General features: G+C 38.4%; 1 protein-coding gene across 2 annotated transcripts in view; it reads left to right on the top strand.

Moving 5' to 3' along the window:
- The window catches only part of RELN (reelin), a 297,184-nt gene that overhangs the window by 139,316 nt on the left and 133,446 nt on the right, over positions 1-24,422 (top strand). For both annotated transcript variants that reach the window (XM_064444494.1, XM_064444504.1), the window contains exons 8-10: positions 5,243-5,294; positions 21,066-21,162; positions 23,918-24,158. In XM_064444494.1, coding sequence (XP_064300564.1) covers positions 5,243-5,294; positions 21,066-21,162; positions 23,918-24,158 — 390 coding nt within the window. The remainder of the gene's footprint in view (positions 1-5,242; positions 5,295-21,065; positions 21,163-23,917; positions 24,159-24,422) is intronic.

Below are 24,422 nucleotides of genomic sequence, written 5' to 3'. Positions count from 1 at the left end.
GTGCTTTGAAAGTTTAGTGTTCAGTGGAGAGGCTGTTGAGCAAGGCAATAGGGCCAAAGAGCACCCCAGGAACATCCCAATGTTTTGAACTATAGATGCTAAGCAAAGGTTATTGCAATAGCTTGCAAGGGAGTCTTATGATCCGGTGTGCATCCAAGTTATTTAAAGTATCTATAAAGACTGGAAAGGCAAGGAAATAGAACTGTGTTGTCAAACTGGCATCATTCTCTTTTTATTTCTGACAACAAAAAATAGACAAGGTTCATTTTTCTTCTTCTATTTTATTAGCTGTGTCCTCTTTTTTCTGTTTGCTGTTGACAAATGTTAATTTGGTTGTAAACATGACTTGTGAACAATGCATCTTAAAGACTTAAATGCAGCCTGGAGCAAGCACCTGCCAGTCTCAGGAAAGTGTACGTAACAGAGTCATGATGAAGGTGACAGAATTAATTTCACTGGGGAGTAGTTCGGCCATAAAATTGCTGTAAGAAACAACATGCTGCAATTTGCATTAACTTGGGATCACCTGGGTGTGGAAAATGAACGGAAAGATATTTAACCAATGGCCACATGCTGACGCTGGGCAGCTAGCTTTAATGATATACATAAAATGGGAATTTTGGAAAGAACCAAAAAACTAAAAGACCAACTCAAAGCCTGTGTAATTCAAAATCAATTTTCATGTTTTCAACAGTCTTTTGAGTGGAGGGAGAGGCTGATTAGAGCTATTCGAAGAGCATAATTGGAAGAGGGCCATAAAACAGAAGTGGTTTTGGCCAGGCATCTTCTTTTCATTTTAGACACTGACAATTCTTTTAACAGGGTTAATTTTACATCCTTAACTGAGACCAGGATTCCACAAATGCAGTGTAGATATTGGTGGTGTGGTGACTGAAAGTCATAAACTCTAATAAAACTTATTCAGAGGATTTACAGATAAAGGAGAATTTCAGTCATTTCCCTCACAGCCAGCTCCAGCCTCAGAATCCTGACAGGGATGCTAAATTGCCTCTCTGCTACTTTGAATCCTATTCGAACGTACCATGCTTCATTAACTGCCTTGAGAGAGATGCATTGTTTTATGTCCTGTGCAAAAATGAAGTCACACCACTGGGATATTCTTCCCCTTTTTTGAACTCATTTTTGGTTGCAGTATTGAGCATAGGTAACACTCCTTGAAAAACAATCTATTTATGACATTTAGCAAACCCAGAGTCCCAGCTATGTGGGTTTTGAAATGTCATTAATGAGCTGCCTTCTCCCTGCTGATATGTAATTTAGACTATCCTTAGTAATCAGAAATTGGCTTCAAAATGCAGTGTTGGATTGTATTTGTCATATTACCATGTGGTAAAATATGACTACCATGGCATCAGGAACTTGGAAAAATTGATCATAATGCCAAAGTGGTGTGATTAAATAATCAGCTGAAAAAAATCATCATGCTTATAAAGAGTTAGCAGCTTAATAATGAAAGTGTTTATAAATATTATGGTAGTGTTGCAGAAAGATCAAAAATCTTAAGAAGGAACGTGCTAAGGTTTAACATTTTGGATGAGCACAGGCTAGTGTCCAAGCCAGAGGTCTGAGTTAGCTTTAATTTTGAATTTGGATATAGATTTAAATCCCTGCTTTCTGAGAACCCACCGGTTTCTGATTTGTAGTCATGTTTAGGTGACTTCATAACATATCGTCTCGTCACAAATTTTAAAACCTCTTTATTTTCTCCAACCATTATGCATTTTTATTCTATCACTTTTACTATTTGAATCCTATTCTGTCCCTGCTTGAAATGGCCTTTGAAATCTCTATTTCTGTGCCTGACTCCTAGTGCCACAGTATTGCTTTGAAATACTTTGTCAAGGATAGTTTAATTTGCAAAATGTATTACATCAACAGCGGTGACAGTTGCTGGTTTGCTTCCTTGACCTCCCTCTCTCCTCCCGACTCCTAGCAGCTGCCTGTTACTGCAGGCAGAGGGTTTTTTAATGCCAACTGTCTATGTCTACTGGTGAGAATTTATAACTGACAAATTCCTGGAAAGATGTATAGCGTCAGAGATGTTGCAAGCAAGGGAAAATAGCTACTAAAGACTCTGTACCAGCCTCTCTGCAGCATCTGAACTTAGTAGTCCTTTGCAGAACTTTGCAAAAAGTTTTTAGCATGTCTAACACTTTTTTTAAAGCATTACTGAAATTACTTACAACATAGTTTATTTTAAGTCTACGTGAATACCCCTTCTGTGGTAACTGAACATTTAATTTCTTGGTGATATGGGCCACTGAATATTGATAAAAGGTTTCATTTTCAAATTAGAACTTACACAACATAATTAATTAAATATAAACTAATAGACTACATATCATAACTCAAGTCAGAAAGCACTTCATTATTTGGCATGATAAATGTGATACTTAATACTGAGTTGATCCTGATAGAATGGAATTAAATAAGGGTGTGACTGTATTTTTAAAGGAGTTATACAAATGCAGCTGATCTGTTGTTGTTTAAAGAGCAAAATTACCTCTTAGGAATGTTCCAAAGAGAGGAAAACTGTATTTTAAGTAACTCTTTTGTACAGAAACTGCTACATTTTCAGGTAGCTTTAAAGTTGCTGTTTGAGATGATCATGAAGCCTTGGGAATCTGCCCCACTGAAACTGTCTTAATTCACAGAGCATTAATAGCTGTGATAAATTTCCTAAATTCCCATGCACCCTCCTAAAGCACATGTAGTCTTATTATCAGCTAATCTTCAGTGCATTTCAGTGGAGATCCCATTCTTTAATATTTATAAGAAGTTCCTCTCCATATGTAACATGTATGTAGGAAAGAAACAAAACACACCAAAAATTCATGCCAACTCATGCAGGTCTCCACCTATTATTTTCAAAGGCATAATTTCACTAATAACTCAACATGCCTGGAAGAAGTCCGGTCCCTTTTGCTCTTCTGCACAATTGCCTGTCCCCTCCCACTGGGGCAGGAAGATGGTATCTGTACGAGCACTGGTGGGCTGCGTGGGGAACTACACCAGCAAATGAATGCAGATTAAAACTAACTTGCAAAGGGAAAAGACTAATAGTTTAACAGAAGTCAGCTATCCGAGCTGATTGAGCATGCAGCTACCCAAAAGCTGATCTTAGGTCATGGAAGGGAGTGGAGGGAGCTATCACCTAGGAATTTGTTAATTTGTTAATATACATTTGCAAATGCGTATATATTCTGAATATGCATTTGCAAAGAGATGGGAATACTTTTCATAGTCTCTAAAGACAGAAAACCCAATACAGGTGACTGAGAGATAACATTCGATCTGTGTCAATGGAGTCCTAAATAACAGTCAGAAAACATCTGCATTTAGGACTCGCTTTTGTTCAGTGTCATGCAGTGGTGCACAGGGCAATAAGGGACATGAAAGAGATCTCTCTCACCAGTTTTCATGTTTATCTGCATAGCAGATAATTAAAAAGCACAAGAATACCTGATAACAAGAATCTCTGCTTTTACCATGTTACTCGGGGAAATTATGCAGAAGTTGTACTGTTTATCATTTTAAAATCCTAATAAAATTGCCTTTGTAATGCTGCCATAATTAATGGCTGCTTGAAAGAATGCAGTATCTTCCAAGTCATTGAGTCTAAGCTTTACTTGGGTACTGGCTTTTTTAGAAAATGACAGTTTAGTGTCCATGAGCTCAAATGTTTATCTATATTTTGCTTTTTTTCATTTCACTTTTTTCCATTCTTATACCATTTGGTTTCCTCTACATCACTCATACAAGCAAAGCAGGAGGATCATTCAAGTCCTCCAGGTGCCCCACTTGGAGCTGCCTCCCTGCAGATTCCCAGCTGGGCTCTGGAAGCCAAAGCCTAGTAGCCCTAGGACCTTACTTCTGGGGCTGAATTTGCTCAGAAGTTTGACTTCTCTGTGGCATATCTACAATATGACATGGTGTATGGATGCAGATCACAAGGAGCACACCCAATGGAAGAGTCTGTTACTGCTCTCATGTGAAATTAGATGAATTATTGGTGCATAGGGTCTGATGTGGGAGGACAATTCCAAGGTCTTGAAATCTAGGATGCAAGCATCACTGGCAACAATATCAGATGAATTTCTTTGTGTTTGCTGTCCCTGTTCTTCTGATTAGATTACTTTTATGATTGTGTAAACTTACTGTATGGCCAGGTCATACCTTTTAACATTTTCTCTTTTGATCTAACGTTGCCATTGTCTTTCAGCTTGTACATTTCTCCTTCTTCAATGTAGCCTCTAAAATCTGCTTATAATGATAAATTATATCTTTGTTGGGTCTTTTGCTAAAGTGAATGAACCCAGCTTTGAGTCTCCTCTTTCTGGGGTGACCCACTGCTTGGTCTTTGTGCTTGCTAAACCGGTGCAATGGTTTTTCAGATCTTTGACAAAATAGCTAGATCAGGTAGTGTTTTTAGGCAGTGCTTCTGCCTTGCTTGTTATGTAGCAGTATTCTTTGATCTAACTTTCAAAATGAATTGAAAATAAATAGATGTCCTTCACAACGCTCTTTTCTCTTACAGCATTTTCAGGAAAATAGTCCTAATTTGACCTACTGAGATATGGGGGCATTGAAAGAAGGGAGAAAGGAAGGCATCAAAAGAGGGTGGTGTGCTGAATACAGAGCAAGCTCCTCAGTGTTTTCTGCCTGTTTCTAGGTCTTAGCTGGATGTCAAAATTGTGTAGCTATTACTACAAAATTTTGTTGTAAATATTATGCAGTATCACCGAGGGTTTTTAAAATTTGCTGTTATTCCCTCCTAATATTTTATTTTATTATTTTCATTTTAATTATTGTTATTATTTATTTATCATCAGTTTGGTTCTTGTTCTGTGCTGGGAGAAGTAAGTGAAAACCATTCTGTATGTACAGATTTATACTAAGCTGACCATAGACCACAGGGTTCACTTTTTCAATCTCCTAAACACTGGTCAAGTGCCAGTGTTTCATATAAATGTGCTCAGTTTGCAGACTTTAATACAGAAAAAGAAAAAAAAATCCAGCTTTGGCATAAGAGGTGATACCAATAATCAAAATGACATAACAGAAATGTCTGTGATCGATCAACCTGAAAGGGTTGGTGATTAATAATTTTATCCACTAGAGATGTAGGTATCCAGACAGTTTCCATGCTTTCAAAGAAAAACAAGTGATGAATGTATTGTTTTGCTGATCTAATACAATCTCTTTGCTTTTCTTCCTGTAGACCACCACTGGCCTTAACACAACTACTGCATCTGTCCTTCAATTTTCCCTTGGTAAGTTTAGCTCACTCTTTCACCTGAGAAAGTGTAAAAAGTCATTGCTGCAAAGGAAAGCAGCCCTTGAGTTCAGGTTTAGCTTTCTGGTCGATGTCCCACTCCACATGAGGGATTAAAAAAATATATTAAAAACTGCAGCACATTTATTCATCTCCTTATCTAGAGCTCCGAATCTAAACTTTGGAAAGGAGTGACTCCAGTGGATACTCTGATGATGGGAGGTGTAGTCATGTTTGGGTTTTGGTTTTTTCCACTTATTTTATAACCTGATGGATAACATTATAATCTCTTGCTCTTTCTCTGAAGTGTGATTAGTTTTTCTAAAAAATGAACTTTTTAAACATTCTAAACCCTTGATATACTCCAAGTTACAGCCAGGTAGTGCTGTTTTTAACACATCTGTACAAACAGAATAGATAGGGCAGACTAAAACTAAATGCTATTTAGTTTCTATTATCAACAGTGTGGTTGTACTCTGTGTTACTTACAATACCTGTTGTAAGTTATTGCACATTTTCACTGTGTTGTTGTGGCTATAAGTTATGGCAGAAGTTGTAGCTGGGGCTGAGGGCGTATTGGGAACACACTTAATTTGTTAACTCATATCTCAGTGTTCAAAATATGAAGGAAAAATCATTCTATGATACAAATGGTTCAATAAAAACAGCAAACAGGAAATGTAGCCTGTTTCCTCTGCGGACCTCTGGATATGTGTTTCTAAATCGTATTCCTATTTTTAAAAAAGTAATTCTCCAAAAGTATCTCAGCAGAGGTGCGATTAAACTCTGGAAATCTCAGCTGGAAATAAAAGCTATCAGGTAGCTTGGCAAGCAGCTTGGTTTTTTTAATGGATCAGGAACCAAAACCCTAGAAGGCTCAGAAATATGTAATTTAAATTTATTTTTACCTGAAGTTGTCCATTTGACTATCTGAGGTCATCATCTGTCATCCTGCAATTGACTGCAATGTTTATAGTTCTAAGGATCAGTATTTATCCTTTTATTTTGAATTACTGTTTTTAAAAAGCCAGCAAAATGTATCCAGCCCTAAACTGAATTATTGCGTATGTATTGGCCACCTCCAAAGAAAACCAGCCTGGAGCTACCCTGCAATTTCGTTCAGCCAGCAAAAGGGGGACAGCTCACTTGATCTGCTAGGACATGTTGCTCACCTACAGAAGCCCTCCCACCCTTGGCTGTGCCCGAGGATAGGTGACTTCTATAATGCTGCAAGTCTGTGACAATGGAGGAATTTTGTTTCTCAGAAAAATTTACAATAATCTACAGATTATTCTCACAGTGACCGAGTGGTTAACGGCCATATAACCTGAAGGTATTGGTAGGTAAACATTTGCTGTCATAGGTCGGTGGCTGGTGTCTGCTGCAGGTGAAGTGAAGAAGGGTGCAGGCTCCCAGAAGTTTCAGAATTAGACTTCAGATTTCACTAGTAACCTTTATTCCTATCGTCTGGGGAAGGTCAAATAAAAAAAAAAAAAGGGTAAGAACAGGCTGAGTAGGAAATACTCTATATGACAGTGAGAATACCTTAACCTGTACCAGTAGGAACCAGAACGAGAAAGGTGGATGAACATCTGAGTAAATCAAATTGCAGCCTGAAGTTCAAAATGTATCACATTTCCCCATGTGCCTATGTTAGGCTTGAAATACAGTGCAGATTGGTTTTGTGACTGATAAAAACCGGTGTGAGCCGGGGGACTGCTGCTGAGCTCAGCATTACTTGGCTTTCGAATCATAAATCTAAACTAGGCATTTGCCAGTTTCCACCTTATTCCCAAATGTCTGATTTAATCATAACCCTATTTAGAGATTCATCCAAGGGAATTGACTTCTTTTAAAGAATGTTTAAGGCTTTCTATTGACCGCGGAATAGCTTAAGCTGTAATCTTTTGGGGATATCTTTATATTAAATTCATCACCTAGCTTTGGCCCCATTAAAGTACATATCCTTTGATTTCTCTCACCACTGATTATCAGATGGAATTTTGTATTTGCAGGTATGTAAGTAGATGAGGATTGTGAAATGAACCAAAAAAATGGTCCTGATTTCACCATAAATCCCAGATCCTTTTAAACTGTGCAGTCAGGAAGGGTAACAACCTAAAGAATTTTTCATTAGTTGATATTCTGTGTAGTTTCCTTCATGTACCAGCTATTTGGTAGTCTTGCCCTTTAAAGGGCAACAGGGTTGAAAAGGAGCACTTACGATAAGGCTTAATTAGGAAAAGAGGTAATTAGTAAGGCATATTCAGCACATAGGACAACATTAATGGGCAGTATCCTTTCTGAGTGAGAGCAGCTTGCCTGCCATGCAGCATTCACTCGGAGCCACCTGGAGCTGGGGGCATTGCCTTTTGATCCAGGGCTGGGGTGATGTTTACATTCATGCACTCTGCCCAGGTGTCCAGCAAATGTCATTTACTTCAGATGTCTTAATCATCCATGACTACATTTCTCCAAGACCAAACACTGACATGTGAAAGACAAAGTCTAGCAGTTTTTATAATGTTCAGTGGGATTGTTAATTGAGATATTTAAAGCAATGCCTTTGGGCTCTCTCAGGCCAGAACATATAATTCAATAGCTTGGGATTGCAGGATATTGCACAAAAGCCTCCGGACTCAGCTGCCACACAGTGTTATTCTGATTCATTAGCTGAAATATTCTGTTTCTCACTCCAAAGCTCAAGCTTTTCCCCTTAGCTAGATCCCTGAACTTCTCCAGGGATGAACATGATCTGTCATTTGCATAGGCCACTGTGATGGGAGGTGACTCACAGTACTGAGAGATTAGCAACTGAGCTAAGCACAGGAAGAAAGAGACCCATGAAACCCCATAAAGAGAAGAGGAAAGGCTTTAAGGGAGCAATACCAAGGCATGAGGTGTGCAAGCAGTTCTGCTTATGTGTTGGTCCTTGGGTGTTCTCTTCAAGCATATGCTCCCATGGCTGTGGTGTAGGTGGGTTGTGCATGCTCTGTGTGGGGCGTTCAGCATTGGCAGGCTCTTTCCATCCCTCCTTCCTCCACAGTGCCTCTGAATCAAACACCAAGATGAAGCCGAAGGCACTGTGATCGGCACCAACACTCAGCCTGGCCTCCAGGGCAGGTGCTCCTCGGAGCGGTGTATGTCACAACGGGAAAATGGGTAATGGAAAATACTACATTACCTTGAAAAACTTTGTTCCATAGCTCTCTCCTTACATCTTAATATTGCTAGATCACTTTCAGCTGTTAAACAATATTTGAAAATAGGAATAACTTGACAAGGAAAGCTCCCACTCTTCACCTTTGTTGTGTAAAATTCTTCAACACTCCTCTGAGAGCAGGATGACTTTGAGAGTATCACGTACTGGATAAATACAAAATGCTTGATAGGCCGGATACTACTTTAAAATTGCTTTCCCTTCAACTTCTATGCCATTATCACAAAGATCCTCTGTGATTACTACAGCAAATTAGCAATTCTCTTCCCCCCCCCTCATTTTCTAAACAAAAATCTAAACCCCCTACTATTTTATATAGAACCAAAATTGATTTTGGGGGGAAAAGCTTTCTTTTAGGTTAAAAAATGTCTTCTGAGAGGGAACATGTCTTCAAATATTCCTAAGATTTGTCACTTCTGCTCCATTTTTTTAAAGATCAAGCCATCCGTCTTGCAAACAAAGAACTAGCCAAAGGTCCAAAAGGTTGGGTTTTTTTGCTTTATTTGGAGAAAAAGCTTGGGCTTGGACTCTCCCTTCCACAAAGCCATAATAAAGAACTTTTGGGAAAGTTGGGTTCCCAAATCTGATTTTACTTTGATTTAGAAAGTAGGATTAACCCCTACTTTCAGTCAACCTCAAAACTACCTTTCTAGGCAAATATGTGATTTGCAATATTTTCAATTTGGTTTAATCATAAACCATCTTTTCCTAATTGATTTTAGCTGAGTTATGGTCATTTCATACATGTATTATAGGCTTTGACTTCATGCAAAAGAGAATTTGAAATGAAATGCAAAGGGTGCCACTTAATATGGTACTAAAAGAAAAAAAATTACATGAATGCCTAAGAATGAAACCTCTCTTCAGCTCACTGTTATCGGTTCTGCGCACTGCTGTCTGATACACAGGACAGCACATTTTGACACAAGTGATTTGCTTTCTTATTCATTGCGATCTTGTGATGGAATTGCTACTTTTATATAAGCATCATTTAGTTATCCTACAAAGTACTACAGTGAACTTAAGATACAGCTAATATAAAAAGGAAATTGTAGAAGTATGTAAAATCTTATTTAGAAAGGAAGAAATGTGAGGTAAAACTTGAAATCCATCAGTGCCCATGCCTTTGCCATATCAAGAAAAGTTAACTGAAATCTTTCTTTTGTTTTATGTTTAATGCAGTCTTCTAAAAAGCCTTTCTGTTATCTTAGTGGTGATCATGCCAGAATTGCTGGTGCGAAGAAAAGGATATAAAGTCTGTGACAGCTACCTGTTGTCTAGGACTTGCCACAATTTTTATACTTCAGATTTAAAGTGGCAAGACCATGTCATCCTTTGAAAAGTTGGAGTGTATGTTCACCCTGGCAAATGAAACATCAGTATGATGCAGAATAACTCTGCCTGCAATAAATAAAATAATAAAACTCTGTCCCTAAAGTTCTGGTGGGCACTGAGAGTACTACTCAGCTGGCAAAGAAGGTGTCTCTCTCTTAGAGCATTATTCACTGTAAACATGAAAGACTTGGAAGATGCAGGATGCCTGAGCAAAGGTGATGTTCAGTGCCCAGGCAACTAACAGTCTTGACACTGGAAATTCCTTAGGTATTTTTGCTGGATCATATGGTTAGTCCCTGCTATTGCTAGAAAGCAGACTTGGCATGAGGCAAACATGATCTAGCACATCAATCTTCACTAAAACCACTGTTTTCAGTGTGGGGTTTTAGTAGTGGGTATTAATCTGGGAGAGTGCTTTCTGATTTTGCCAGATGGATTCTGTCTGTCCTGTCAGGAAAATCCCGGTAGGTATTATGCAAAAGATGGGTCATTAATGTTATGACCTACACATTGGTCTGGAACCAGAAGCATTTGGACCTTACTCATAGAGTAGGAATGACCCTTTTCTCCTGCTGCTTCTGGGTAGCTTCTTTGCATTGCTTACTCACTTCTCTGCCATGTGTTGCTATTGCCCCTTCCATTTTTTTCCAGCTTATTTGTCTAAACATCCATCAGACGACCAAGTTTAATGATGATTTACCTTACAATATTTAACAGGGATAAAACCTACAGGGGCCCATATGGATAAAACTAATTTATTACAATCACAAAAAATACTTACCTGCAGTTTATCAATCTCCTTTAATATCTTTCTAATGGAACCCTATAGCAAGGGTAAATGTGCGTACCCATTGTTTTTAATACGGTTGAAGTATTATTGAAAAAAGATTATTATTGGTATTCAACTGTTCAGGGCTTTTCATTAAGAACAAACCCCCACTAATTCAGGGTGCAGAGTCATTACTCAGGTGATCTTCTTTCAGTGGTACCCCCTTTGTCCCTATATTCTATCTTCCCCAAAAAGAAGTATGCTAAACTTTCTGCTTTTACATGCATAAATATTTAATTTACAATCTTATCATATAATCATTAAAACCAGTGACAAAACTAATAATTTCTCCAACCTTGTTCAACACACTTTCCACTCTTACAACTTTGTTTTCTGACTGAGTAATCACCCCTATCTTCACTTCACTTTCTTGAGCTTTCTAAATCTATCAGACGATCAGCTGTACTTAACTGAAGAGTAATTGTATTACCTGTGATGACTTCATATTTATAGTGTCATTGTTTTTAATAGGTGAGGTGCATGTGCAATGCACATACCAGCTTCCTTGTGTCTTAGTTTATTTACAGTCTTTTCTTAATGCTGGCTGACTCCACAGTCCTCTGTAAGTGTAATGGAGAAAATTATTTAAAATATGTTATTGATTCCTCTTGATTAACATATGGGTCATTGATATGGATGCAGTTCTTTAACATAATGGTTCCAAAAGGGTTTTCATGTCATGCTGTGCCTCATCCTAAGACATCAGGTTAGTGAATCATTAATCCAGCAGCCTCTATTACTCTTCCTGAACTACCAAGGTCACTAGGGTTTTCATGAGAGCTGTTTTACTCAGCAAATGTGTGGTCTAAGGGTCTCTGATGTTTGTTGAAGACAAAGCATAGGTAGTGTTTACCACTTTTAGCAAAAAAAAAGTATATTTTTCAGGCTTAAGTTTTTCCCTTCATTTTTCTAGTGGCAACTTGACTTTGTTACCAGTGTGTCTTACAGAATTAAATTACAAAATGCAATTGGTTGTGTAGATAATTGAAATATTTCTTTTTTTCCTGATGCATATTCAAACTACAGATTGTTATGGTGGTGGTGGTGTTAATCAGAATTGTTGAATGTGCCCTTTGGGTTAGTCCTTACCTGCCAAGTTTCTATGCTTCAGAAAATATATTTACTTCCCTATTAACCTCAGCAAAGTCCGTGATGGACAAAAAATATCTTACAAAAATTACCTAATTTTATAAATAGTGCACCTGATTCACTGACCTCCATGTATTTCTGTGGAGGAAACAGCAGTCTTTCTGGGCCGTCCTCTACAGCAGCATCTGGAGGGTTCTGCAGAGCATCTGCATGGGACAGCATTCCTTCTCCTTCCCACCAGGAACATCCCAGCTGCACTTGTCTCAGCTGCATGAACAACAATGACTGCATTTGGCCCCATGCAACTGTCTGAAGACACTTATCATTTATGTTTTTATCATGCTTTAATTCAGTTCTGGTGGCAGCTGTTCTATAGACAGCCGTCTATTTATCCTCTGGATTCAGACCACTTGATAGAAATTCACACATCCAACTCGGCCATAGCTTTGGCTGAGAGGAACCATTGCTGATCATTTTCTCTTAATCTCCAATTTTGTTTAGTCAGTTTTACAATTAGCAGAATCTATCAGATGACTGACAAATACTATAACAGCCATTTCATGAGGTATCACTGGGCTTGCCCGCAGCAGAACAGGACAGAGATGAGCAATTCCCTTCAGAATTGCTATGGAAATTCACTCATGTGTCTCTAGAGAAACACCAAAGTGAAAAATAAGCCTCTTCTGAATTCAGCATGGAAGAGTATTTGATCTTTTAAGTCCCTCACTATCTTGTTAGCTGAACACAAAACCACTCATGGAAGAAACAGTGGTATCAAATGTTTTGGGCTTGTTGAGCTACCTCCTTCACTTTAGTGTCCTGCATGGATGATTTCCTTCAGTCACCCAGATTTCTCTGGCTCAGATGCCTTCCAGGAAGCACCAGGTTTGCTGTGAGGGCGTGGCACATCCATAAAGTTGTGTTGCTATTGGTACCAACAGAGAAGAGGCTGGCCAGTTCTGGCGGCCTGGTGGCCACAGGACAGATACTGTCTTGCATTAGGCAAATGTGGAGCACTTTTGGGCTGGCATGAGGTTCTGAAGGATTTTATTGCCAGGAAACTGGCTAATAAAATTGTGTTAGAACCCTGCCTGAACTGAGCTTAAAAATCGCATAAAACCAGTTTTTACAAAAGGTAATTTAAAGCAATAATATCCATAAGAAATTAAGATTATGAAATGAAGCTTGATTGTTGCTATATGCATATCCAGTCCATTCTAAGCAACGAGAACAGAGCACTGAGTGTATCTGAACCCCCAAGCTGTTTTGTCCAAATTTATTTCCTATACATTTGGGAAAAGCTTGAGAATTTTATATGATTAAATGCCAAAATTGGTGTAATTCACCATTCTGCATTTCTTCTACTTGCTTCATTTCCCATTTTCCCCCTGACAAAACAATATTAACATTTTTGACTGTCCACCCAAATGGCTGTTGCCTGACATCAAATCTACTAGTTTCACCTTCCTGGCAGAGAAGTCCTTTGTGTAGATGCATAGGTTATATATTATATCTAATGTGAAAGAATAAGACAGGTAAGTAACATCATCTAGCACACTTCACATAGCATGTGGAAATGTTAGGTGGTGTTTATTGATTTTGCTGAGTTATACAAGAGGAATTGCCCAGATAATGCCTAGATTGAAACCAGGGTTTAAAGTTAATGCTGTATTTGAAAGACATTTTAATGGCCTTGGGGCGAAATGATTTGTGTTGTTTTGGCTAGCCCAAGGTTACAATGAAATACTGTCTTTATTACTTCCATACCAGGGCTTCTTTGCCATAGTTAGGAATTAAAATGTGAGCGTTACAGATTTACTATACAGAGAAAAGCAGAAAAGATAAAGAGAGCCTCAGGATTCAGAGCCAGGGCAGGTGGCTGAGCCACCGCCTCACAGTCGAACGCAGGCCATTACTGAATTGCTTGCTGCAAATAATAAATGCTGGATTACAGACTGACTTTCATCTTAATCCTGCTCATATCATTGTATGAGGATAACACTTTTGTATGATTAAAATTGTCCATTTTTGAATTAACTCAGACAACAAAGCATCTGTATTTCCCAGGGCAGGGGGGAAACAGAGAAGCCCCCAGCTCAGCAAAACACTCCTGGGTCTCCCTCCAGTTGGGGAGGGAGGGAGTTTCCATGAAAGCAAAAGCAGATAAAAATAGACAAGTCCATCAGAAATTACAAACAAAAGCTTTTGCCAAATCAATTATTATCTACCCACATATAAAGTTAAAGGCAGGCAATCAGTTTTATAGGGTGGTTTCAGAAATGAGGGACACCTCAGCTCAGGTCTTGGCTTCAGAAAAGATATTTCCCAGATTTTCTTGGTGATGGGAATTTCACTAAAGCAGGCAAGGAGACTACTTTCAAATCTTCATATTCAAGATATCCCCTTTTACACAGCAGTTCTTGGGACCAGTGTGTGTTTTCTGTATTGCCTCTCTAGAATGGACTGGCTGTAGCGATCTAAGTAAAACATCATTTACCTTCCTGCAGTATTTTGATACCCTTATCAGCACCTTATGGTGTTCATTTTCTTGATTACTGACCTTCACATCTGACCCAGGCTGCTAAACAGAGCAAACAAAATATCTCTGTCTACTTATCAATACAGATTACTGTACTACTGAACTACTTTAAGTTTAAAATGTTATAATTTAAATCTTACCCAGCTTCATTTTAAGGTCACCTTCTCACTCAGAGGATCTTCACATAATCTGAATTAAGCATTAATGGCAATAACGTTGAAGCGTACAATATGAGTATACAAGTAGAAAACGCTTACTGAGCACAGGGCATACTACTTGGTCAGACATTCAAGAACCACTCTAAGAGTATTTCTGGGGTGTTAATGATATTATTGTTTCAGTAGCTGTAATTACTGGGTGTCACTCCCTTCTCCCTCAACAAGGCGCACTTAAGAATGTGGTTAAATTTAGAAGCATCATTTAATTGTTTATTTGGCAACAGACACATTACCGAAGCACACACCTGCTGGCTATATCTCAGAAAGATATACTATAAATAGCTGAGCATATTTACATCAGAATAAATTGGAAACGGCATAAGGGAAATACAGTTTTCTGCCTGGCATATTTTTCTCTCTTTAATGTTTTCAGCACAAAAAGAAATATGAATTGTGACCTGATCTTGTTCTTAGAAAAGAACAAATTTGTGTGGGTGCAGGAAGCCCATCATATCTTTGAATATAAAAAGACTGAGAGGAAGTTAAGTCAGATAAGTATTTCCTCAGAATTTACTTCCCATCTAAAGGAAATTAGCTGCATTAATTCATAAAAAGTAGTTCACTGATATTGGGATTCCCAGAAGGAGGTGGGTGAGAAGTGACCACGGGAGGTGACCTGTTCAGCCAGTGCTCCCTGCCATGCTCCAACCAGGACCACCCTCTGGGCAGGGGCAGCTCGCTCAGGGCCCTGTCCACTTGTGGACTGACCTCCAATTAATTTTTAGAACTTCAATTCTGAAGACCTTCTGATTAATTTTTATCAAATGTATTTACTAATTATTCTTCTCATCTTTTACAGTTTTATGATGGAGGATTTTAGCATGCTGGACAACTCTTTATTTTTATTTACACATAACTTCCCAGTATTTCCAAAATGGAACAGCATAAAGCTGCCAGTGGAAAAAAGTTATCTGCTCTCTGAAACCTGCTGAAAATAAACAGTTGAGACTTTGCATTTCAAAATTCATAATTCTCACTAAAACTGGGGTTGAACTGATTTTTACCAAAGGCAAATACCAATGACATTTTTGTCTTCTAGTGTCAGGTATTTATTTCAGATTGTTTGTCAGAACATATACAGGGGTGTAGATACCCAAAATGCTCTTCTGACAAGGGAGAAAAACGCAGCCAGCAATAAAAATACTTAATCCTTCCAATAAAAAGGTAGACTGAAATTACAAAATAGAATACAATTCTTATATTTTTGAATTTGAAGATTTTTTACACTTAAAATACTTATTTATACTCTGACCTTGCTCTATAAACAAAGACAAACTAAAAAAAAAGTCTAAAGATCTAAAATGTGTCATAATTAAAAATCATACTTGTAACTAAATTCAAAGTTGGGGCTTCAAGGAAAAATTAAAATGCTTTTGTGATCTTCTCTTGAGGAAGTTTTCAGAGGCAGAATGGGAGGAACAGTGAGCATCACATTTTTGTACCAGTGCTTCTGGCATATCCAGCACAAACTATTCCATGTTTTAACATGGTTAAAATCATCTGATTCTTGATTAAAAGCCATTATAAACATACACCTAAAAAAACTAGGATCTGCAGAGCGTTCATTATACCAGACCGTATAGTTCATTACTTTGGAAAAAAACTATTAGCAAGCCAGCCAAATTTGTCCACTAGTAATTTATACTGTCCAGTTTGGCTTAATTCAAATGATACCAGCAAATCATAATCCTTAGCAAACCCTAACCATTATTCATCACATTAGCGAAACAAATCAAAGCAATCTTCTAGCATTAGATAAACACAATTCTTTTCAGCTCCCTTTGTTTTTCAGGCCACAGTCAGGGTGCAATTCAAACCCTTCTACAATTTTTTAATGTGAATTTTTCTTGCACAGTTCCACATTAGGCTCATTCTTCTTAAAGCCAGCATTAGATATCTCATCTGCTTATCCACGGAAGCACTTGCAGGAACTATCAAGAGGTTGTCAAGAGGCGGAGGACGTCACAGTCTATAAGGAGCAAAATATTGCTTCCCTTGCAGATGGCACCCAGTTTTATCTCAGCAAAACACCAGCTTCTAATCAATGTTGTTAAGAAATCTTGGACACCAACAGCCATATGACTTGGGTTTCTGTAAATCTGACACAGTTGGAGGCAAAGCCATAGTGAGAATTAATTTTGCCTGCCATTGTCAGCCTGGATACAAATAACTGAATACCTGGATACAAATACCTGAAATGAAGTGCCTTCATAACATCTCTCCTGAAATACTGTGCTCTTAGTACTTCTGCCTACACGATATTTTAAAAAATCAGGTGTAAAATATTCATTAGTATTTTAGATGACATTTAAAGAAACCAAGATCAGCTTAATGAGACTTACAAAAAATGGTAAAAAAGTCATGACCATCTCAGCTGGTCATGTTGCGGCTGGTCAGTGCTGGTCAGGTCCTGGCTATGGGTTATCGATCCTCCAAAACAAGCAGCAAAAAAATTGAGAAATGTAATTTTGTTTCCTTTTTCTATTATTCCCATTCAGTTTAAGTAGAATTAACAAAGCAGCAGTCAGAGCTGTTTAGCATTCCCACACATTGCAAGTCAGAACCCTCCCCTATTAGCACTGGTGTCTGGATTCAACTTGGAACAAATTTTATTTTATTGAAATTTGCCTTGGGGCAAAATCCAAGCACGTAAAGCAGAAACCAAATAAATTAATGTTCCAGAACAGTCAGTATATGAAAATAGCTGGGTTTTATAACATAAGGTGCTCATTGTTTTTGATAACAGATCAAATTGCTGTTTGAGCTTCAAATGTATAATTTAAAATTAAGCCCGTGAAGGTTGCCTCTACTTCAGCTTTTTTTCCAAAATTTTAGAAGTCTGTGAACTTCTAGCTAGAAGTCTATGAGAAGGAGTAAAATTACTCCAAAGGAGAAAAATAATTTGTTCCTGAAACCCAAGGACAAGCTTGACTATATATATGAAGAGAAAAATATTAGGCTATTCTTGCTTGGGGGGTGGTTTTGTCCACCTTCTCCCCCTCCCCTGCCCAAATAGATAATTACACATGCAAGCCCTTAATATTGAAAGTATAATCCTAACTCTTAGTCAGATTTAGCTAGTAGTAACCTCACCAAGGCATCAGGTTTGCTGTGACATACTCAGCTTAAGGAAGAAAGAGCATTTTTCTCTAATGCAGTAACCTACTAATGTAGACTTCTTTATGGTAATCATTGGGCATGTTTTATTACCCATTTTCACAGCTAATTCAAAGCCTGGGCACTCTTGATATAAAACAAGCCTATTCTAATCTCATTCAAAAGGTTTTTATGTCACCTTGTACACTTTTTCTTTGGAGGATGGGAGGGTATGAAGATTTACAGCATGACATCCTGGCCCTGCTGCTCTGCTCCGAGCTGTTTATTACCATCTCTGGAAGCAGGGTGAAGGACACCTCCTTTCCCAGGCTGAATCTGCCCTCAGCTCCTCCTGGGCTACTGCTTGAATTTTGATCATCTAATTTTTTTGCAAAGTCAGAGTATAGCTTTGCTGGTCAAGGTAGAGACAAACACCCAAACTGCTGGTTTCTGTTTTAAATAATCCTAGTTTAGGATTACTGAAATAATAGTAATATGGAGTAATAGCAATAGTATTAAGTAAAAATAATATTGAAAGTAATACTGAAGATTGTATTGAAAGCCAGTGGCTTTCAATACCATCTCAGTAACCCTGTCCTGGAGTGCAGTTGTATGTTGACCTTCCTCCCTTTTCTTGGGAAGAAACTCTTAATGTAAGCTAGGATGAATATTGGTTTCGTGAAAGACAAGCACCAGATCCATGTGCTTCTTGTATATCTAAAAAAGGTTATTCAAACGGCAAAGAATAATGCCTGGACCTTTTTGATGAATTTTTCAAGTGGTTGAATTTCATTCTTTCGTCTTTTTTGTCGATTCAATTTTTACAGACTTAGATACTTAGCAAGTTTATAATTTATCTTATGATTTTGAGTCAAGAACACAAAACCACATTTCTCATCACAGCCAGTAACTGCTACTTACGCTGACCTTGAGGACTTTCCCAAAATAAGTCTTAATACAACCTGTCCTGCTTATTAAAATAATACTAAAACCCGGCACTTGTCTCTCCCCTTTTCATTCTGTCTCCACCACTCTCTTTCCAATAACACAAGTGAAATACCATTTCTACTTTGCAAAGCCCTTTTTGTGGCTCCATTTCTTTTAAGCAATAACTTTGATCTTCATTGCATGGTTTGAGGGTGTTCAAATTCAACAGACAACATTTTTCATATTGATTGTACTGGCAGGGAACACTCATTTCCTATCGTCTTTACAGTATGGGCAGAAAATATCGTCTTCTCCAATGTTTTAGCAGAATATTTGGACTTGGTTTTGCTTAAAAGTACTGTACCAAAAGTTGATGGTAACACTAACCAAAATGGCATGTGTTATAAAGTCTATATTGCTGGTTGTTTTTACTGTTTATGTTCCTTTAATTTCTGTCTAACAGAAAACTCAGTATGTTGCTGTTCTGCCTCACAGCCTCTGGCCAGCCAAAGCGGTTAAACTGGCTGAAGTTCACTGATTTTTGAACCAAATTCCCCTGAAATAAAATGAACAAGTGTGATTAAGGGTTGGAACTCCTAAATGCCAGAGAAGTAAGAACTGACAGCAGATGTCACTCGGTGAAGTAGACCATCTCAGCAGATGGGCAAAAATGAAACATAAAGGCTTTTTCTGACATCATTGGGTTTTAATACGATAGAAATAAAATGCCTTGTCAGTAAAATACAACCAGACAGTTGCTTTGTAGTCATTTGGGGTACGTGGCTGGTAATTCAAAAGTCTGCTGCCTTTGCAGTATTAATTACTCTGTGCCTCGTTACAGCAAAGAATACATGTCAGACCAGCTGAACGTGCCGCACGCAGCTGGAGTGGCTCAGAAGTATCTGTTCCTCTATTTACAATTTAATATTAGTAAAAGATACAACAAAACAACTTTGTGGGTCATTTCCAGGATGCTAGCGGATGTATCAGGCAAAATTATAGAGACAGGATTTCATCCCATGTTTTGGGGTGGTTTTCCCCCTGCAGAGGTATGTGATGTGTATCTCAGGGTAGAAAAACAGTTCTGTAGAGCTGAGAGCTGTGAACATGAGCTGCCTCAGGGGAGCTGCGGCTGCAGCAGTGTACTTAATGACATATGTTCCCATTAAAATGTGTAAGCTGTTCTCTTGTACAAGTGGTTAACACCTTTTTAATCAGGCCATTTATTTCATTACAAAAATAAGTACCCTGAATTGGAAAATGATAGTATTTTATAGTCAGCAGTTTCCACATCTATATATATATATTTACACACGCACACACACACACATATATGTATATACACAGTTATTAGCGTGACTGAACATATCTGAAGCACACATAAACATAACATTTTACTCCTTACACACATAATACAGACTCCTACTCTGAGCAAAGCTGCGGTACTCAGTAGTATCCTGATGCCAGCAGAGGTGCTGTTTAATTGAGAGCTGCTTCCCTTAAATATGGAAGGTAACTGATGTCTGCTGCTTCGAATCTCATATTTCAACCTAATTATGAAGTAGAAATTTTGATCTTTGGAACATAGGTTAGGATTTTTCTGTTTCACTGGGTGTTCACTTCTCTTAGATGGGTGAATTAGCTGGTGTCTGAGGAAAAATAGTATTTTTAGTGTATTTAATTATCACTAAGGTTGTTTATCATGTTTTCTAGGTTGAATTTTTGAGCCCTGGTTTTTGTTATTTTGACTGTCTCCTTTATTAATTGTTAAGTTCATCTAATCTTTTGTGATAACACCCAGAAGGCACCCTTCTATAAATCAAAAGTAAATATATTACCCTACCTTGCAGGGTGCCATAAGGCTCAATTAGTTCATTTTTGTAAAGTGTTCGGAGATTCCCAGATCAGCATCAAATGTTTATTATTAATTATAGGGTCTAGTGAGTATACTGGATGATTTCTTGATTTAATTCTCTTCAGGTGTCCTTAAAATAACTAATTTTGTAATATCTTTCTTCTTTTAAATTCCTAAAGTATATTTGCTCTTGGTTCAAGTAATTCCATATACATTTTCCTATCACTTGCTGGTTTTTTAGTTCTGGATTTTTTTTCTCTGCATACTAATATGAAAAAGTCTTTTACTCTTTCCCTATCAATTCTGTTATGTGGATTGTTCTCTAATAAGAAGGTTTTGTTTAAACATTATATGGTGGTTGGTTTTTTTTCCTGCAGTGGGGCATGTTAAGTAATTTACTTGGCCTCCCTTGGGAAATTTGCAGAGATTACACAGCACTGCTGTGATTTATCATTTCTACTTTATTTCTGACTCATAAAGCATGCATTATATTGTGTTTACCTTCAGCAACAGATCACAGAAAATTTCATCATCAATCAAAGCATTTTAAAATCAGGAGAAGGGATGATGTGACAAAGGCACAGTCAGCAACTGCGGTTATTGGAGGATCATTTATTGCTTCATTGTGTCGTAACACTTCTCATTTTATTGCTTTTCCCAGGATCGGGTTCATGCCGCTTCAGTTACTCAGATCCCAAGATCACTGTGTCCTACAGTAAGAACAGCTCTGCAGATTGGACTCAGCTGGAGAAAATTAGGTTTGTTACAGCTTTTTAATAATTTTCATGGCTTCTGACTGAGCAGGTGGTGTTTAAACCTAGCTTTTTAAAACTTGTTTTAATTGTTAACTTTTCAGTTCTCACTTCTTCATACAGGTTAAAAGATGAGGGGTGAAATTATGGTCACTAAAGCTAAATGCAGAACTGCCTCTGGTTTTGGCAAATTACAGTTTCATCTACTGATTATTTGGGAAGTAAGGAAGAAAATTACTTAAGAGTTAAAATACAACTCCAATAACCAACAGGTTCAGGTGCCTGAAAAAACAAAACTTTGATGACTTTTGCACTTTAGCACCTCCTCTAATGTCAGCAAAAGCCATAATTTATATTGTTACAAGTTTCTACTTTAGTAGGATAAAAAGGTTCAATAAATATAGTTTATAGTTTGATATGAACACTTGGCCCTTAATACTCTTATAGTAACAACATTATGGTGAATTATGGGTTTTTTTTAAGCAAACTGGTTTATATGAAAGCATGAAATATTATGACTGGGGATTTTGAAATCTTTTATTGCAATATGCACACCTCAAGGCAGAATCAGTATTGGGAACGGATTTTTCTAACAGAGCAGACCAACATTTTATTAAATAATATTGGGAAAGATATTTTGTTCATTGGCATGTGTACCGAGTTATAGAAGTACAACTGGGGAAGAAAAAAAATGTTATTTATTTGTGGTGTCCTCATAGTGTCTCAGTCTGCCTTCCTGCATTACCTTAGTGTCTCTGGCATATGGGTGATTTGCGTGAGCCTATCTTCACTCCATTGAGACAATTTGCAGAGCAAAAGGCCACTTAATTTCTGATAAGTAAGCAAAACTCTAGCTGCAGGGCTGTGGATTTCAGTATCTTATCCTCCCGCTCCTTGTGGGAGTGGGATTACAATTTCATTGACAAAGGCACCAATTATGAACAATTTTAGTAAATCAAATAGTGCTAATTCTTTTCTCAGAAAAATATAAAGCAAGGGTAACTTCACTGCAACCACTGGAGTTGCCTCACAGTAACCATACGATACCATTTTTTCTCTCTCCCATTGATGCGAAATTGTATGCCTAGTTCAGTTACCTTCATAGCTCCACAAGACACTAAACTCAAGAGTTGTGATGGTACAAACACAAGCCCTTGAAACCCAAATTTTGTTGAAGTTAATGCATATACAGTTTGTCTGTGCTGCTTTAACCTTGCTGGAGCCAGCAATAGAAAACAGGTGGTTAGAGCAATGTGGTACAAAGCAGAGAGGGTGAATTATGAAAGGATGCTCGTTTCTCCTGTGAACCATATGACTTAGAGCGTTTATTTCAATGTGCTTCAGCAGCTTTCACTGTGCTATGTGCAGCTTCAGGGAACAGTGGGAGAAGGGGGAGAGGGGGGACCGGAGGGCAGCTGTGAAGGGGAGGTGTTCTGTCGGTGGGTGTTGCATCAGTGGGATTTCAGGTTTGAACTCCTGGGGAAGCCAGGTGCTCTGTGTGGGCTCAGGGAGAAGCGAGGCCAACATCTCAGAGCAGCATTGCACTGGACTGTGAAAGACATAACATTTAGTAAGTGCAGGGTGATTTGTGGATGCAGGTTCTGGGTGTGAATATGGGCCAAATACAATTGCTTTTTCAACATTTCACTACACACTAATATTTTGCTTTACATAAAGAAGGTCCTCTATATTCTCCCATAGAAGCAAACTATTCATGCCTTTTTTCCCTAAAAGCTCTGGATTGTCTCTGACGAACTATTAACCCACCAAAGCATCATTACTAAGGCAGCGGCAAGGTTGAATACCTGACATCTTGCAAATCCCAATTTTGTACCTCCTTGCAGCCTGAGGTTTTAATGTAGCTAATTCCCTTGCTGGATGATTAATAAAACAAAAATAATAATTCTAAGCACCCCTTCCTTGCACACAGAGCTCAATCCTTTCATTGCTAGTAGCAATGTAAGGATGTTCACCCAGGGCTCAGGGTGAACCTCAGCCCTGTCACAGCTCTGAGAACAGCTCTGGGAAGCAGAGCTCAAGGCCCTGATCATTGCCTAATATTAACACTCCAGGTCTGCCTCTCCTCCTCATATTTTCCATTTTCAGCAGCAAGAGAGAGGAAAAATGGGCCATTTCTTCTGTATTGTTCTTGAAGCAGAACATGGGAAGAAAGGCAGCCTGGCCCTCCGCATCCACAGAATTATCCTGACAGCATGGGGGTGGGATTGGAAGGATATGTTTGTCAGAGAAACTTCCCAGCTTTTCCCTCTGGCCATTCTGCTCTATCCAGATCTATGAGGGAGTGAGGCACCAGAAGTCAGGAGTTTCTTTTGGTGAAAGCTTATGCAAAAATCACATTGTGGGACACCTTTTTTTGTAAAGTGCATTCTTAACATTTCCTTTTGGCCATACCTGCAAAATACCTGACAAAGCCCAGTCACCTAGGATCTGTGACCAGTATAGAGTATGAATGTTGCCCTGCTCTTTCTTCCTGCTCTCAAAACATCCGCATTGATCTGTTATTTATTGCCTTAGCTTGCACTTTCTTTGAAGCAAGGCTGTCTGTTCAGCCTGTATGTGCACCGCCTGGCACAGTGGGACTCTGCCTCGGGGCAGGTATTTTCTGATCTCCATAGAATATTTATCGGCATGCAAGGGGCATCAGCACAACTGTGTCACACCTAGTAAATGTGTTAAATGAGGGGAAAGTGTTTCCAGCTATGGCTTAATTTTGGTCTAACTCCACATCATTGTTTTTCAGTGCCCCTTCCAATGTCAGCACAATCATCCACATCTTGTACCTTCCCGAGGATGCTAAAGGGGAGAACGTGCATTTTCAGTGGAAACAGGATTATGTTCATGCTGGTGATGTGTATGAAGCCTGTTGGGCATTGGACAACATCCTGATCATAAATGCTGCTCACAGAAAAGTTGTGTTAGAGGATAATCTTGATCCTGTGGATACTGGCAACTGGCTTTTCTTTCCCGGAGCCACAGTTAAGGTTAGTCTGATTTCCTGTGGTTTAATGTTATTATTACTCTTGTATGTGGAACACAGTAACATCTAACCAAACTATGAACACACATGGGTGTTTAGGCCACTCCATCTGCTTCTAGAATTGGGCTTTTTTTCACTTTGTTTTTACTTTATCTCTGTCCCGTCAGGGCTTTGTAGAGCAACACAACTTCTCTGCCATGACCAAAACCAAATGACAGTTTATACTGTCATGTCAAAGATCATGCAACAGAAAATGTGAAACAGCTTC

Source organism: Phalacrocorax carbo, chromosome 1 (genome assembly GCF_963921805.1).
Source record: "Phalacrocorax carbo chromosome 1, bPhaCar2.1, whole genome shotgun sequence".
Classification (NCBI taxonomy): Eukaryota; Metazoa; Chordata; class Aves; order Suliformes; family Phalacrocoracidae; genus Phalacrocorax; species Phalacrocorax carbo.
This window is presented reverse-complemented; position numbering and strand designations above follow the sequence as displayed.